General features: G+C 29.5%; 1 protein-coding gene across 1 annotated transcript in view; it reads left to right on the forward strand.

Annotated features, from left to right (window-relative positions):
• The first annotated feature begins 216 nt into the window (after positions 1-216).
• The window catches only part of LOC142318420 (uncharacterized), a 40,210-nt gene continuing 20,920 nt past the window's right edge, over positions 217-19,506 (forward strand). Inside the window, exon 1 of the mRNA XM_075355005.1 lies at positions 217-302. Coding sequence (XP_075211120.1) covers positions 230-302 — 73 coding nt within the window. The 5' untranslated portion in view covers positions 217-229. The remainder of the gene's footprint in view (positions 303-19,506) is intronic.

The raw sequence follows: 19,506 nt of genomic DNA on the forward strand, positions 1-19,506 counted from the left end.
GCGGGAAACCAGCGGCCGACAAGCAAAAGCTTGTCTCTGCTCTTCACTACTTCTGAAAGAGGGAATGACTCTTCCTTCCTAACAACTACCAGTACTCCTGTTCCTTTTCCATTACAACTATTCCTCTCCTCCTCTGTACCACTTCTCCACCTCCTCCTTAACTTCATCCTAATATAAGAGACGGTGAGACGTGAAGTTCAAGTCACTGCCATTCCGCGTCTCCTTAGTCATGGGCATCGTGTGCTGCCGGTGTCCCACTTCCTTAACACTTCTATCACTTCTGCTCTTTCCACTTTCTTCTCGTAAGTACAAAATCATTTAAATTAAAAAATATTAATTACAAAATAATTATTAATTTTTTTAATGAATATTTTGTAACTTATATTAGTTTTAATAACAGCAGAATAAATAATTTTATATTAGTGACTGAGAAATGTAACATACCTCAGTACATTTTTAATAGTTTGTTTTTTTAATATAGTTCCACGAAAAACTTTTAAACGGATAAGAAATTTATGTGAACATACTAAATATGGAAAACGAGTAAAAAATTAATTTATATAAATATTTGTATTCTGCTGCTATGATTTAATTTGCTAAACTATTTTTTTACTTATAAATGTTTACAAAAAAGTTGTATAATAAATATTTTTTTTAGTATATATATATTTATATATATATGTACTAAAAAAAAATCGGAACTTTCAGTGATATCTTTCTGAGAAATGTTTTTTTGCAATAAATAATAGACTTAAATTAGATTAACATTTATAAGGATCTTAACATTCATAATTAATTGTAAACGAAATTGATTATTATAAATTCGATAACTCAAAAATACTATTGCTGTTGGTTTGCTCAATAGTCGTATATGTTATGTATTTTGTTTATGAAATATATATATATATATATATATATATATATATATATATATACATATCCCTTACACATCGTATATATTCCGTATGTCTTTAGGCTTCATTTTCTGTTTTTAAATTTACTAAAATTTCAACAAAAAAATATTTTAATAGTATTTTAATTTTTAGTTTCTAAATTTCCTCTTGTAATACGCACCGATGGAAAATCTCTTAATACGGTGATTCCAGATGAAATGTAGATAATTAAAAATTTTATTTAATTTTTAAACTACGAAAATTGATAAATTAATGATATTTTCCTTTAATAAAAACAACATTATAATGAAATTTTAAGGCTAATACTAGGTTGAAATAATTTTATTGTTTTAATTTGCATGTTCAGAGGCTAAAACTGTTCTTTTAATATTGCATTCAATTTTTTTGTATAACTTCCCTCGTCCATGATTTTTTCCCCTCTCTCCCGAAACGGATTCCACAGTGAAACATAACACAATCGGGCAGAGTGTCCTTTTATAAGCCGGCTGGATCTTCACTTCCATTCGCTTAAAATATTTTTTCGTAACGGAATGATAATATTTCTGCCTTTCATCTAGAAGGTTCTGGCTTCAAATCTAAGTCAAATACTAATTTAAACGCTACAGATGTTTCATATCATATTCCCGATCAAAAGTTCCAAATTTATGTGGGGAATCATATAATATAAATTTTTAAGTATAGTTTAGATTTCGCTAATAATATTCAATTATTACAGATGTATTACAGGTTAATGAAAAGTACTGAACCCTTTGTGTTCAGAAAAAAAATCATTAATTTTTTAAAACTTCTTGTTTGAGATAACAAAAACCTCTAATGAAAAACTATAGAGCAATATATTGATAACGACAATTATAAAACAGAATAGAGAAGTGAGAAATGCAATTATAATGATTACCTCTGAAATCAAAGGTATTTTTCCCGAACGGATATTTTTTTTAATGCATAAGTATAATTTATGATTATTATTATCCTTTTTTTTATTATAATAATTCGTACTCATGGGGAGAACACTTCAATCTTCTAATAAATAGTAATTATTTAAAAAAATTATTGTTTCAAATAATTTTTAGAAGTAAATCCTTGATGTGTGTTTGTGTTTTACCTTGAGGCATAACTAATTTTTAATATTTTTAAATTTTCCATCAATCTAAAAATAATAACAGAAAATTATACCTTCTAAATTATAATTATGTACCTATTTTTCTTTATACAATAAAATAATTAAAATAATGTTAGATAAACAAATTTTATTAGGCTTAATACAATTATCTTGAAATTCTTCATAAGGTTTTATATAATTTATGAATAAATTAACAGAAAAATAAACTTCTTTATGTACTGATGTATTTTTACTTCCTTGTACGAAGTAAAAGAAGTATTGTGATCGTGAAAAATTTCGGTTTTCAGATTTCAACGGAAGTATCCATTTTGACCATCCCTGAATCCATTTTGACTAGTTTCGTCGTGACGTCTGTACGTACGTACGTATCTCGCAATCCTAAAAAACGATTAGCCGTAGGATGTTGAAATTTTTTATTTAGCACTGTTGTAACATCTAGTTGTGCACGCCCTCTCCTATTGATTGCAATCGACTGGACCAAGATAGTCTAAAAAAATATTCGAATATTGGTTCGAATCCGACTTCATATCTTTTCTTTTTTTTAATTTTTTTAAAATTTAAATATATTGATTTATTATATTAACCGCTGATTGTAAAAAAAAATATGTATATATGTAATTTAATAGGCGTACAAGGAAGTCATGCGGTGTCATCAGATTTTTTCTTATTTTCTTACTTTGATAAATGTGATGCTAAAATACCTTCAAATTTATGATTTAGGTATAAGAACTTTTTTAGTAGTTTATTTACCTACAGTAAATTAGTTTTTAAAAAGTTTTCTTTTTATGAACAAAACGGTGATTTGAACTTTTAATCACTGTTTTTTTTCGAAATGACTTCGATGACGAAGAAAAGTGGCGGTATTACTTTCGGTCGCACCGTAGAATTGGAGAATGAAATTGAATCTTCTTTAGGTTTTGAGGTATGAGGAGTACAAAAATACCATTCATTTAAATTGAGGTTTTCTCATATATCTATAAGATGTATGCATAAAATTTTGTTGCTCGAAAATTTCCAAAATTACTAAATCAATTTCCTTGAAATGTAGATATGCTGTAATACTGTATCTGTAGTTTTGCACGTAAAAATTTGATGAAGACTGGTTGGGTTGTTCTTGAGTTACGCTCTGTTTAAAGTTAAAGTTATAGAGCGAAAAATGTTCGAAGAAAAGTACGGTATTACTTTTGGTCGCATGATCGAATAGGGGGTTAAAATGAATTTTCTTTACATTTTGAAGTATGAGGAGTATGAAACTACATCACATAAATTGGAGTTTCTTATATATATATATATATATATATATATATATATATATATCAATAGTATTATATAAAGAGGAACAGGGTTTTTGTTTGTTCGAGATAAACGAAAACCTACCCGATCAATCGTAACCAAATTTTTACCCATGTTTCTTGGCATAACTGGAAAGATTTTTAGATATATTTCCTCTCGAAAAATCTCAAAAAAAAAAATATATATATATATTTACAGTTTATCAATTCAATTCATTAAAATTTGTGTTTCAACCCGCAAAAATCTCCACTACTACATATAAATATTTCCGAAAACCCGTGACCTGTTTGATCGAGAGTGTACCTGATGCATGCAAAAATTATTCTTCAACCTACTAACAATATCCCGTTTGAATTTTGAAAATCGGACAATTATTTGCAGAGATATTAGAAGAGAACCCTATTTAACCTTCCAAAACAGCACCCCAGGAGTACTCCGTCTGTTACTAGTTGATGGTAATGACTAGTCTAGTCTCCCACAAGGTGCTCGCATACCTCACTACTCTAACCAGTTCCACGGGAAGCTCATTATTATTAAACCGAATTTTTTAAAATCTGTTTAATATTATTTTATTTAACGTAAATAAATTCCATTATTTTTGTAATATTATTCATTGGATGGATTCGAATCATTCAGTTCAAACCCAGCTCACGCAGTGATAGAGACTCACAGTTTACAGTTTATCAATTCAGTTCATTAAGGTTTGTGCTTCAAACTCTCCACTACTACATATATATATATATAGTGATTTTTCGAGATAAAATATGTCTAAAAGCTTTCTCAGTTATGCCAAGAAACATGGTTAAAATACTGGTTGCGATTGATCGAGTAGTTTTTTTGTTTATCCCGAACAAACAAAAACCTTCTTCCTCTTTATGTAATAGTATAAATGTGTGTGTGTGTGCGCGCGCGCGAAGGGGTGTAGGTGATTACATACAAACATACGCAGTGCTTGTACGTTCCCATAGAAGCCATCCCTTCTAATACTGAAGTATATAGCCGTTATTTACTTTTACTTAAGTACATAAAACTTTTTAAAAAAAAATCATTAATAAGTTATACTAATTCTAATTTTGGTTTGAGAAAGGAATACGGAAGACTGATTAATTATTAAAATCTAATTCTTATACAACTCATCGAAATAAAATAATCAAAAAATTTCTCATAATAAAAAAAAATATATAAAATTTCTTGCTCCAGAAACGTTTTTAATAAATTCTCATTTCTGTAATAGAAAGTACAGATATTTTACATACAACTGGTTTTGTCTTTGGAATGAATTTTAAGTTGAATTTACAGATGGATACTTCCAATCCGATCCTGTTATTATGCCAGAAAAATACACAAACAAATTTAGCCTTGCTAAAACGGATGGGGATATTTCACGCTTTATAATATGATCTTTTTACGAAGTTCACGTATAGGTTCGTATATTTTTTTCCTTCGGTAGGGAAGGAAAGGAAAGAAAAAAGATAATTTTTTTTTCTTTTTATGGGCGAGAAACGTTTCCGCGTTACCATTGCTATGCAAGGTTATTACTTCCCCCGCTCGTCTTATATATATAAATTAACACGTTTCACTAAGGCAAAAAAAAAAATCCTGAATTAAAATTAAACTAAACATAGGCTCGCGTAGACGAGTGAGCATTGTACATAACTTACACTTACACAAATGGAGAAATAAAGTTAACACTTATACAAGTAGAAACTCACATCTAGGGGCTCGCCTGTCAAACGAATGAAAATACCAAGTGTGTTGTTGCAAGAAGGTAGCGGACGTATCCCTCACAATAAAATTAGTTTTTGTTTTGTTTCAAGAAACAAAAACCAGTAATCACAAAAAAGCATTTAAAGAAAATAATAAAATTGTACTTATGTATTAACTGCGTTTGTAACGATAACTTTTAAAAGAAAATTTTTCTATTGCTATTATTAAAAATAAATATATAAAACTACATAAGTAAAATATACAATAAACTATATATAAAATTTCTCATTGACTAATGATACAATAAAAAGCTGAACAAAAAACCTGTCTTCATTTATTCATATATTTTATTTATTACTAAAAATAATTACCCAAGAAAAGCACACGGTTGATAAAGCAAAACAATATTACAGAAAGAGTGGTATAATTTGTATCACAACAAGCGCCTGCCTTTCACAGCCGAGCCTTTTTTTCGTTTGCCGCATTATACAAATAACTACTATATAAACAACCCAAGTATTTCATAACGAAGATTATGCTGTATCTATAATTTGATTCCTTCATAAAAATATTGTTTTTCTCAAAAAATAATTTTTTTGTCTTCAGTTATTTGACTGGTTTTATGCAGCTCTCCAAGATTCCCTATCTAGTGCCAGCCTTTTCATTTCGGAATATATCCCCGTTGCTTACCTGCACAATTTTTCCCATCTACCAGTCTCTCCAGAATCAAAGAGATTATTTCAGGATGCCTTAATATGTGGCCTATAAGTCTACCTCTTCTTTTAGCTATATATTTCCAAATGCGGTGTTTCTTCATCGATTTTCCGCAATAGCTCTTCATTTGTCACTTTATCCACCCGTCTGATTTTTAACTTTCTCCTATACCAGCGCATTCCAAAAGCTTCTAATCTTTTCTTCTCAGGTACTCCGATCGTCCAAGTGTCACTTCCATATAAAGCTACGCTCCAAACAAATACTTTCAAAAATGCGTTCCTGACGTTTAAATAAATTTTTGAATGTAAATAAATAAATTTTTGATGTAAGCAAATTATATTTTTGACAGAAAGCTCATTTTGCCTGTGCCATTCGGCATTTTGTATCGCTCCTGCTTCGCCCATTTTTAGTAATTCTACTTACCAAATAACAAAATTCTTCTACCTCCATTATCTTTTCTCCTCCTTTTCACATTCAGTGGTCCATCTTTGTTATTTCTGGTACATTTCATTACTTTCGTTTTGTTCTTGTTTATTTTCATGTGGTAGTTCTTGCGTAGGACTTCATCCATGCCACTCATTGTTCCTTCTAAATCTTTTTTACTCTTGGCTAGAATAACTATATCATCAGAAACTCGTACGTAGCATATTTCCATCTAAAAATTAAAAATTAACGGGTATAGGGAACACCCTTGTCTGACTCCCTTTTTTATTACTGCTTCTTTCTTATCCTATTCGATTATTACTGTTGCAGTTTGGTTCCAGTAAATGTTAGCAATTGTTTTTCTATCTTTATACTTAAACCTTAATGCTGAACATTTTATTCCAGTCTACGTATCAATAAAATAGTTATGCAGTTTTAATAAAAAGAAGAATATTAAAACAAATGCAAAACTCCATAAAAACTTGAATAATTTTTGATTAGTTGTTAGCTTTTGCCGAAGAAACTAATTTTGTTTAAAAAACCCAATAAGTATGGTATATTTTTGTAAAAAAAAGCCACAAATTCCGCTATTAAAATTTTCCGACACTATTTTTAAAATTAAATCTCAGCCCACATGTACTTATTTTGCAACATCTTAGAAAAATATATGACGATGCAAGTGAACGATTTATCGTTTTGTAAGTTTCCAAGCCATGAGTCAGTTCTTTTCTTTTTTTCTGTTTAGCCTCCGGGAACACTTCAGAGAATGAATGAGGATGAATGTATGAATGAAGTATAGTCTTGTACAGTATCAGGTTGACCATTCCTGTGATGTGTGATTAATTTTTTTTTTTAATCATTTCATTAAATTACGATCATAATAATTTAATTTTGTTATAAACAGGAAATATATTTTAATATTAAAGAAAATAATTATACCCCTTAGTTTTATTTTCTTTTTTTTGTAAAATTTTAGATTAGAATGAGTTGACACCTTTTCAAACAAAATAAAATTCAAAAAGTCAGTCTTCTTGCTCAGAACTGCGCAAGAATTTTTTTGTAATTGTACCCAATTATTTTTATATCGGAACATTACTAAATGAGCTATTTGAACACACAGATGTGTGAGCAATTTATTAAAAATAATTTTTTCCAGTCATAATTGACAGTGATTCAACGGTGGCCCACATATATTATTTAGTATTTTTCTGAGTTCTATATACTACTTCCATTTTATATAAATTTCTATTGAAATTTTCTCATTTATAGTTCATAGTTCAAAATAATAATAAATTAATACCTTTAACAATTTTTATTTCAACTTCGAGCTTGGCTTCACTTTTAGTATTTTTTTAAATGCAATATTATATTTTTACAATTGTTTATTTATAAGTAAAAAAATTTCTAAATATAATGTTTTAAAATTTATTTTATCCTAAACACATTTTCTACAGATAGCATATTTAAAATATGTTAACATATGTTTCAACATATCTAAACCAGTAAAAAATTCCATTGCCGGAACAATAATGCATCAAGTCGCCCTACCAGGTAAGAATAATAAGTTTATACGAAATCATTTACACAAAAAAATCATTAAATACTTATTATAAGTATAAATTTTTACATATTTTTTTGTTAGTATTATATAAATATACATCGTCTCATTAACAATAGATACCGTCTAAATTACAAATATATACCGTCTCAAAATTAATGAATTTTTTTATTGGTCGTTAAGTAATACTACATCACCTTTGTAGAATTTGTTAACCAAAAGAAAAATAACGATTATTTCCATAAAAGAATATACAGTCTTAAAAAAACTGTTTTTTTTTTTTTTTTAATATAATGAATTACAATTTTATTCACGCATGCACGCGCGTACACACACACACACATATATATATATATATATATATATATATATATATATATATATATATATATATATATACAAGCTGACAACTCAGTTGTAGGGTCGGCCTCCGGGGCACGAGTGGTAGCGTCTCGGCCTTCCATCCGGAGGTCACGGGTTCAAATCCCGGTGAGGCATGGCATTTTCACACACGCTACAAATCCAACTGTGGGTTGAACATTTCTGATGCACGGCTTAAACACGCACACATACACACACACACACACACAACTTAATTTAAAATAATCATTTTATTTAAAATGTTTCAAATTAATAAGATTTCTTTTTCCAAAGATCTTTTGGTCCTTCATCGGCTCTTGCTCTAATGAAGTCCCCGGTTGCAGTTTTATTATTATTAATTTCGTCCTATCTAAAAAAAAATAAATAAATGAAAATAAAAACAGTTGTACTCGAACATTGCGCTCGATCTTTCAAGCTCACCTAAGTTCAGGTAATATTTAATTCTACAAGTGACAACATTTTGCTCACTACAAGAATTGTCTATGTAGTGACCACCTATTTCTCAACTCAGAGAGTTGAGAAATCAACTCTCTGAATATTTCCTCTTAAACCTCAGGTGCTTTAAATTCTTCAATGTGAGAAAAGATTGTAAGTATAAAGCAACAAATATTAATGTACCACTTTAATCGAGAAACTATTTATATAGTCTTTATTCATTAAAGAATTAATGTTTAATAATTTTATAAAAATATAAATTATTATGATTAGGTCACATATGGTGAACGATGGATTTTTTGAAAATAATTTGAAAATGGTATTGAAACAAATAAGCTATACATTAAATTTTAAAACTTTTTTTTAGATAAAAGTTTTAAAATCGAACAAATAAAGGTGGTTTATATATTTCTTTTGTTCACCTTTATTTACCCTGCCCCCAGAGCCGCAACTCAGTTCTGGGAGGTAACTTCGCCTCAAATTATCTCGGCAGAAAACAAGGTCCGGCTCGGGTAGCCGGGACTCGGTCCTGCAGTACATGCCACGCCTCTAATGAGAGAATCCCAAAGGGGCTCCCCACCGGGACTAAGGTCTTACATTCCTTCCTCCAGAGGTGCTGCAAAGGAGTCCCCGTCCAATCATTGATGGTGTGACGCCGGAGCCTCCCACCAGTCCTGGACGGGGCTGTCCCCCACAGGCACAATCAGCACTGAGCAGGGGCCGTATTTTCATGTCGCAGGTGAAGCCTTGCATCCCCTGTCCCCGGGTGCATGTCCATACAACCGACAGGAAGGACACCGAGCCTCTCGCCCGCAGTCCTGTTTACATAATTATTTTAAAAATAATATTAAAATGAAAATCTAGAAACAATTGTTTGTAATGAAATCTAGAAACAAATCTTTAATGTTACATAAGTAAGTATCCTACTATAATGTTAAAATAGTATTGTTTCGCACGATAATATTAATACATAAAAATTAATCAGAAATAGGCAATACTACCAACAAATACTTTTTAAAAATCTAAAATAATTATTGGAAAATTTATGCGTTTTCAATCGTTGAACTTTTGTAAATATCTTTATAACAATTTACTTGAAATATTTAAACAGTAAATAAATCATATATACTGACCTCGACACTTGGATTTACGTGCGCATTATATCCTCAGAGCTTATACGCATTATATGTAGAAAAGATAACGATATACGGCATCCACATTCTTAATAATGTTAGCATATTAAGTTCTATTTCTAGCAAAACTTTTAAAATAAACGTATTTATTATTTTACGTATTTACTTGAGTATAGCCCATGATCCACAGGTTACACATAAAATACAGATCTCCGTGGTGGAGTAGTAGCGTCTCGGTCTTTTATCCGGAGGTCCTGGGTTCGAATCCCGGTCAGGCGTGGAATTTTTCACACGCTACAAAGTTCCATTTCTACATTCCCTAGCACAAGCTCTTTGTAAGCTTCTGTGGTGAATTAATCCCACAGTTAAAAAAAAGGCGGAAAATTAGAAAGGAAAATCCGGGTCAGCTGAGTTTTTACTACTTAAAAAAAAAAAAAGTAATAATAATAATATGAGAACAGATTATTATGAGTAATTTTTATTCATGAGCATACAAACTATGGATGAAACGGAGTACGGATACGGAAAGAAACATAAATAAAATTAAATACGTGTTACTTTTGTCAAATAAAACAATCATTTTAATTCAATGTGCAGTTATATTTATAAGTAAATACAAGGTATTTTGTGTAATAGATATTTTATGTAGTCCAAAATTAATTGTTTTTATTTAGCTTATTTTCTTTTCATAGGTCTTTAATTGAGTTGCTATAAAAAAAACTGACAACACAGTTGTGGAACTTTTCCGTCACGCGCCTTTTTTCTGATGCAGGGCTTATACACACATACAAACACAACTTAATTAAAAATATTTATCATTTTATTTAAATATAATACTTTTGTTTATTTAATTCAGTGATTCTAACTAAATCGCGCGCGCGCATACCGTATTACATTTGCGCAGGTATGGCGGTAATAGGGGCCAAATTAAATACTTTTTTATGCTTTAAATATTATTAATTTATTTAATTTTACCGCTCACCTGTGACGTTACAACATAGCAGACGAATACAGCAAACCCATAGGGTTGGTCTACTGGTTAAACTCGTCATCACAAATCAGCTGATTTTGAAGTCGAGAGTTCAAGATTCAAATCCTAGTAAAGGCAGTTACTTTTATACGGATTTGAATATTAGATCGTGGATACCGATATTCTTTGATGATTGGGTTTCAATTAACCACACATTTCAGGAATGGTTGACCTGAGAGTGTACAAGACTGTACTTCATTTACATTCATACATATCATCCTCTGAAGTAATACCTTACGGCGGTTCCGGAGTCTAAACAGAAAAAGAAAGAAGAAAGTCGACTACAGCAGCTGTACATCAGTGCTACACTAACACTCCTTGTGGTGTGTGGGAGTACTAAAAACGCAGTTTACCCACTTATTTATTAATTTATTTAGAGCATTTTTTGGGGTGGGGTGCGATCTTGCAATTTTTTTTTTTTTTTAAATATAAGACCTTAATTAGGCAAAATCTCGAGATACTGAGGGTGACCTTGCTGTACAGCCTCACCCCCTTGATCTTTTAATTTAAAAATTGAATATCAATGCCACATATATAGAAGCAATCTGAGAAAGTTTGGTCAAAATCTGTCAAGTAGTTTTGGAGATGTAAGGTGAGAGACACCAAACACACACACACACGTATACACGACATCCGGAAAATTTCCATCCGATTTTTTAATGTTTTGGGTTGCTTAAGTGTCAAAACGTAAAGATCCGGTGAAAAACACATATGCCCAAATTGGACCGATTCAATACTTTCCCTTTTAAAGCTATAGCTCTGGTTTAGCGCTAGACGGGAAAGTAAAAACCAACTAAATCTATAGTATATCTTGATTTGTTTTTTTTTTAAATTATATTTACTTTAAAGACTTTCAGTGAATACTTTTAACGATAAAACTAATGGATAAGTTTCCGCTAACCCTATGAGATTTATATAGTAGAGTTAAAATTCAAATTAGTTTCATTTTGAAATATCATTTCAAAAATAAACTATTTTAAAATTATATTACCAGTAAAAATTTTTTAAATGTGTAAAACAAAACTGGTGGTAACATAAGGAGCTGTTTTATTTTATTGAGTTTATTTAATAAAATTAAATTACGAGTATGAGTAAATAGTAATAGGAAACCTTTTCTTTCGACACTACTTAAACTCTTTTTTCTTTTCAATTTTTATCTTTTTTTTTTTTGTTTTCCGTATTTGTATCTTATTTACATAAATATAGATTTACAATATGTTTTTTTTTTTTAAATAACGTACAAATAATAAAACTATCATGATTTTTAAAAAAACGATCACTCAAAGGTAAAATACTCAAAGAATCGATTATATAAGCTTTGCGCTGATTATAGGTTTTGTGTAAAATATTTCATGGGTCAATGGATATAAACTTATAAAACACTTTGTTTTTCTTTAGTATGCAATTATTTATTACTTCACAGATTTAATTTTGAAATGTTTCTTACTTTTAATTATTTCATTAAAATAATAATAAATTGTTTCTGTTGATCTAATTTATTAAATCTGTACAACTTTCCTGAATTTATTCCGGTAGCTTTTATTTTTATTTAATTAATTAGTAGGTTTCCAGAGAATAGACATCTTGTTAAAACGATGCTTTTATACTTTAACTAGCCGGTCAGGACTCGCTTCCCTCGCCCTTCCCGTCTAGCCAGGAGGCTCTGCCCATTAGACCCCTCTGAGTTCATTAAACTCATGCTTGTGAAAATAATAATGATGATTAAAAAGTAAAGTCTGTTCAATTTATAAATACTGTAAGTATGTTGTAATTTCATTGTAATTTTATCAAAGCAACGCAGGACCAATCCTGCGTTGGTTGGTTTGCTCATACGTATGTGTATGAGCAAACCAGGCATTTAACCAAAGCGGCAGATTTGGGGATGGCAAAAGTAGCTGTGAAAAAAATAACTTTAATAAAAACAGATAAAAAATTATAAAACATGAATGCGTCGTACATTTTCACTATGCTGGATGTACTTAAGAAGTTAGGCGACTCTTCATTGTGTTAAATGGAAGCAAGTGGGGGGCGTCATGCATTCCGAGAGCTTCAATAGAATCCCTGTAATGGGTAGTAAATGTATCGGAGGGCTTAAACATGTCTTTTTCGGAAAATATAGACGCTTTCAAGTGCAATTACGCAAATTTTTTTTTTGCGTACACTTAGTCCGTTTTGAGAAAAATAATTTACTTTTATGATCGACTGGCGGAAATGTAGTTTGAAATAAGGACATTCAAAACATTAAAACAAATCTATCATTGTTTATTTTGATTATTTACAAAGAGGAGAAATTTTTTTAATATTCAATTCAATTAAAAAAGGTTCTTATTATTGTTAATTGTACATTTTTAAAAGCCTATTTATTTTATTTCATTCTTTAATTATATATCTCAAATCTTCTTCCTTTCAAAGGTTTTGAGTTTGGGGAACAAGAAGAAGTCACAAGGAGCGAGATCAGGTGAGTAGGTTGGGTGGGGATTTGAATACTAGATCGTGGATACCAGTGTTCTTTGGTGGTTGGGTTTCGATTAACCACACATCTCAGGAATGGTCGAACTGAGGATGTACAAGACTACACTTCATTTACACGCATACATATCATCTTCATTCATCCTCTGAAGAATTATCTAAACGGTAGTTACCGGAGGCTAAACAGGAAAAAGTGAGAGGTTGGGTGGGGAAGAAGAGTGATTGAGTGTTTGGCCAAAAACTCACGAGTTTTGAGGGCTGAATTGGCTGGAGCGTTGTCGTGATGGAAAAACCAGTCATCACCACTCTTCCACGTTTCCGGCCTTTTCCGCCGGATAGCGTCCCGCAGAAGTTAGATAACTTCAATGTAGTAAGTCTGGTTCCCTGTGGAGCCTTGGGGGAGATACTCGTGGTGGACTACGCCCTGGGCATAAAAAAAACTGTCAACATCACTTTCAAATATAACAATGATTTACCGAATGTAAATAATTAATGATTTTAATTATTGATATGACTATAAATAAACGTATTAAAAAAATGATGCTATAATAATATATTCAATATAAACGTGAATTGGAGTGAAAATAAAATTAACATTCATTAATATTCTTTTATGAGCAATTTTGAAAAAGAGGAAAACAGTAAAATGAAAAAAAAAGTTATTTGTAATTAAATAAATTTATTTAATTATTAATGAAAAAAAACCTTGTTCCATCTTATTTAAAATCTTTGAAATAAGTTTGCTAGATTTATTAAACATCTGATCAGTTGATATTTGTGGACCGGTGGTTTACAGCAGTAAACTAGTACATATATATATATATATATATATATATATATATATGTAGAATATAATATATAAATATAAACTAGTATATATAAGTATAGGTAGTTTACACCTTGACTATAAACTCACATCCATAAACACATTATAAACTCACATCTATTAACAGCATCCTCTAACAAAGAAATTTTTATACCAGTATGTCATACACGATTAAAGCCATTATATGGGAAATTTGTGGAAGAAATTTGAACTTTAATTTACTTTTTTTAGCACAACTATACCTCTGACCGCCTTCTAAATGGTTTTAAGAAGTGATTTGTACAACGAATTTTGTTTTAAATGAGTAGGTGATTTGTAATTACAGAAAATATAAATTTACTTCATGAATTTTTTTGAAAAAGTAACGTTTTGTTTTAACTTGATATTGCCAGGTAAGGCGTTTTTACAGACGAACCGTGTAATTTTTTAAGGTATAAAATGTTTAAGAAAATTAGATGTAAATAATAAACCCACCGGGTTGGTCTAGTGGTTAACGCGTCTTCCCAAATCATCTGATTTGGAAGTCGAGAGTTACTGCGTTCAAGTCCTAGTAAAGCCAGATATTTTTACACGGATTTGAATACTAGATCGTGGATACCGGTGTTCTTTGGTGGTCGGGTTTCAATTAACCACACATCTCAGGAATGGTCGAACTGAGAATGTACAAGACTAACACTTCATTTACACTCATACATATCATCCTCTGAAGAATTATCTAAACGGTAGTTACCGGAGGCTAAACAGGAAAAAGAAAGAAAGATGTAAATAATAAAATAAGTTTTTTTAATTTTTTTAATATCACCAACCATTGGCCCAGGGGATGGAAAAAATGGGGTTTCGAAGACAAAAAAAATCATACCTTCCTTAATAGGCACAGTATCGAATCGGTTTAAACTGTTCGTTAGTTCTCTAAACATTACCTAAAACTTTTGTCTGTAATAATTTTAGACAATTTTAGAAAGATGGGGCTTGTCGTTTGCTAAACATGTGAAATTTTTTTCACATCCAACCATTGTCGTATCGAGTAAATTTGAAGTTTTTCTTAACTTTAAGGTGGAAATCTTTTTTATCCTCTATTTAGCACCGGTGAAATCTACCTCCGCCTTCCGGCATGTCGAAAGGGATTTTTTTATAGTTTTTTTTATTTTCGCATATTTAATTTACTACAATTTCATGCATTTAGTTTTAAATTATTAATATGGACTTTAAGTACATTTATTTTTTAATTAGTTACGTGTTTTGTGATGTTATTTTGATTAAGTGTTCATCATAGTTTCCCTTGATGTACCCAGCCAATCCTGGACCAGTTTTAATCACAGAAACAACACACCTTCCCATTCCTGAAATATATAATAATGTATTATTATATATTTAACAGAATAAAACATACATATGTATATATTTGTTTAATACAAATACTTTTTTTTATTTAAAAAAAGTTGCTACTCTAATGTTTTTGTTAGCATAAAGGAAAAATCTGTATTTATGTAAAAAAAATATCAAAAATGTAATTTTTCAAAAATAAATATTAAAAAGAATGTTAAAATTACACATTTTATGTAAGTAAAAAGAAAATTATACATTGTTTTTAATGTACAAAGATGTGTTTGATGCAGGTTTGAACACTCAAGTCTGATGGCATTGTCCCACAGTTGAAGTCCAAGTATATACAGACCGGTTTCAGTCCAGACCGGTTTTATTATAGGCTACGTTTATATATTATGACAATTAAAATCGTGCTTTTTTAAATTTAAGGGTAGGTATAGTTAATCACTTCATTTTATTAAATACGATACTAGTTCTTATTTGCTGAATAGTGTAAATAAAATAGCAAATACAATTATTATCAGATTAAGTCTTGCACAGGAACCATTTTTATCGGTTCTTATACTTGTTATTAATGTAAAACTACTTATGTCGTTTTTATTTGAACTTGTTTTAAGTACGTGGTTATGATCGGTTTATCGATATTATTTTTAAATCGGTTTGGGTTTAATGGATTAGGCTGAATAATGGTTCAATATAATAAAATATTATTTAAATAAAGTTAAAAAAAAAATAATAATAAATAAAAACCAAAACTCGAAAAAGACTTTTAAAATTTTGTATGAAATACTTCTTAAACTGTAATCTTTTTTCTTGAAATTATAAAAGGAATTAATTTTTTAAATAAATCGCATGATATGAAAACATAAATTTGTTTTAAAAGTTTTTTTTCATGTTAAATAAATTACGCAATTTTAATTCTTTCATGCGTATAGCAGATTTCAAGAAAAGGTCTATGACACAAACATCTGTGATACTATTGTACTATCCTGTTTTACTTTCTTTTACGAAATAAAGGAAGTATTTTAATCGCGAAAAATTTCGGTATTCAGATTTCAATGGAAATATCCGTTTTGACCTTCCCTGAATTCGTTTTAACTTGGCGTGACGTCTGTACGTACGTACGTACGTATGTATCTCGCATAACTCAAAAACGATTAGCCGTAGAATGTTGAAATTTTGTATTTGGGACTGTTGTAACATCTAGTTATGAACTTCCTCTTTTGATTGCAATCGACTGGGCCAAAAATGTGTACATAGTCAGACCTCTAAATAAGTTTGGATTTTGGACTTTTTCTTAACTGGAGTAATAAGCCCTCGTTGAGAACTTTTCAACGATATATCATAAATGGTACTTATTTTCATTTGTTCCAGAGTTATAGCCAAAAAAAAATTTCAATTAATAAAATATTTGGATTTTACAAGGGGAAGGCACATCGGTTCGAATCCCCGACTTCATTTACATTTTTTTTTTTTTACTTTTTTTCCAATTTAAATATATTAATTTATAAATAATTATTAACCTCTGATTGTAAAAAAAAAATTAATAATAAATAATAATTCAATAATAACAATACAAATAAATATGAAAAAAAAATCAGAAGTTCTTAATGAAATAAAATTTTATTTACTTTTCATTTCAATTCAAAAATGTTTAATCAGAGGTTAATAAATCAATACATTTAAATTAAAAAAAAATTAAATATATTTAGATGAAGTCGGATTCGTGATGTTCTCACTTACACCACATGACATACTTAATCGATGTGAAACAAAATTAATATATAAACTAATATAAAATGCTGATACGGACACCACAAAAAGATGTGATGCAGTGTGGTTTCCACCATAATACAATTGTATAACTGTCCACTTTATTAAAGAATTGGAGGATCGTATCTCACTGTCAAATGAAATAAGTTTAAATGAAGCGCAGCAAAAATGTGTTTATGCAATTTAATAGGCGCACAAGGAAGTTATGTGGTGTCCACATCAGACTTTTTTCAATTCAGTTACGGTAACAAGGGATAATATTTATCTTGATAAAATGAATAATCGTAGATAATATGATATAACGATAGAAGAATTGATGAATACAATGGAGGGAATAAGAAGACTAATTTCAGTAAAGATGTTACGTTTATTCAGATTTTTGTTCTACTGTTATGTATTTATATTGAACAGCTTGTTGGAAAAATAATAATGAATTTAATTTTCTGTGTTGGTGATCGTTTTTTTAAAAATCTGATACCTTGAGTTTTTCATCTTAAAACGAAAGTTTTTTTTCAAATAATTGGACTGTACAGAAGTGGATGAATTAGAAATGAAGGAAAGAAAACCGATTAATTCTTCCAAAGTTTTACTGACTTAAAATTTGTCTTCTTTCTGTTTAATATTACATCGGAATTAAAATAATAAAATTTCGTCAGCAAGATCAAAGAGTAAATATAGATATTTTTGTTCATGAGAATTCGATTAAAAAGATCCCAATTATAAATCATTCTAAAAAAGGAAATAATTTTATAAACAGAGAAAAATCCCGTAAACATCAGCTGTTTGTATTTATTTTCTAGGTGCGTCTATTTTTTAATAATTAGTATAATCTACAAGTTAAAATCATGAAAAGTATTTTAGGAATTTAATTTTACAAAATTAATTAAATTTAAAGCAGGCTACTTATTTCTGTCTGGATTATTTTGAAATTAGTAGTGTACTTTTGTCTAAACGAAATACTTATGTCAAAATAAGAGTAGCTTACTAATTTTTACGAAGTAAATTACCTGACAGTGGCACACTAAAGAAATATACGTGTTTAACAGCTTAGGAATGTAGGCTATATAAGTTTGTACCCGGAACAGATTTAACGGTGGACCGGTCGTGACCAAACAAAAACTGAAACGATGAGTCTCAAGAGTGTTTAAAATAATTATTTTAGCTTATTATCTCCAAGATTAAGGTGTAATTCTGTGTGTGTATGTGTACTTCCTCACTCTCTCACTCTCTCTCTCTCTCTCTCTCTCTCTCTCTCTCTCTCTCTCACTCTCTCTCTCTCTCTCTGTGTGTGTGTTTATATATATATATATATATATGTGTGTGTGTGTGTGTGTCATGTATCAGTTATGATATATCTCAGTTGAATATTCATAGTTTTCTTACATATTTTTCAATAAACGTATTATTTAAAAAAACTTTCTGCTGTTATGATTTGAAAAAATAATAATTAGAATTAAAAAATAGATACGTGCAAGAAAAATAATATTATTTAAAATAATACATATTAAATAGATACATTCTTTTAAAAGTGTACATCCTGAACGCTTACATATCTTGACACTTCATTTTTTTTATAATTGACTCAAAAGAAGGTAAATAAATAATGAATAAATCAAAGAGTCGGTTATTAGTTATAATTAAATAAAAATTATAATCATTAATATAAAAAAGCAAAATTTCTTGCCATATTTGAAAAAAAAAATTAAGAAGTAGAAATTTGAGTAATTAGATTCATATTAACAGTAATAAATTTGTATTTATTACTGTTAATAATGTAATTATAAATAATTGTTAATAGAAATAATTTTTTATAATTTCGTTTAAATATTACGAATGTTCTCTATATATATAAACATACATCTTAGGTCTTGATTTTTATAATCACTAACCAGTGATATGTATTTGATTAATTCTTTTAATTAACAAAAATAATAAAATTACCCTTTATAATAAATAAGTACATACTTAAGCGTTTAATAACTTTTAATCAAATAAATTTTAATTAAAGGCGTTAATTTTGTATTTCTTTAATCTCTAAATAAATACAAAATTAATTTTTTCAATAATATGTTTCGTACATTATAAAATTCTCTTTCAATTTTCTTGTGCACGCAATCTTAAAGTTTATATGGTATATGGCCAAAAAATAAAACAGTAATAATAATAATAACAATAATAATAGTAATAATAATAATATACAGGGTCTATTCAAACATACGTAGACTGCTTGAATTGCGCGGGTCCAGTTGGTTCCAGTAAAATCCGCTTGCCGTCGCCATGTTCGTACAGATCAGCTGACTACGTCGCATTTTTTTGATTGCAAATATCATTATTGGTTGCTTAGCTACGCGGTTGTTTGTAAAGTGTGTTTTTTTTCGTTTGGCGGATTTTAGAATGAGTGACT

The sequence above is a fragment of the Lycorma delicatula genome, chromosome 1, assembly GCF_047948215.1.
Source record: "Lycorma delicatula isolate Av1 chromosome 1, ASM4794821v1, whole genome shotgun sequence".
Taxonomy (NCBI): Eukaryota; Metazoa; Arthropoda; class Insecta; order Hemiptera; family Fulgoridae; genus Lycorma; species Lycorma delicatula.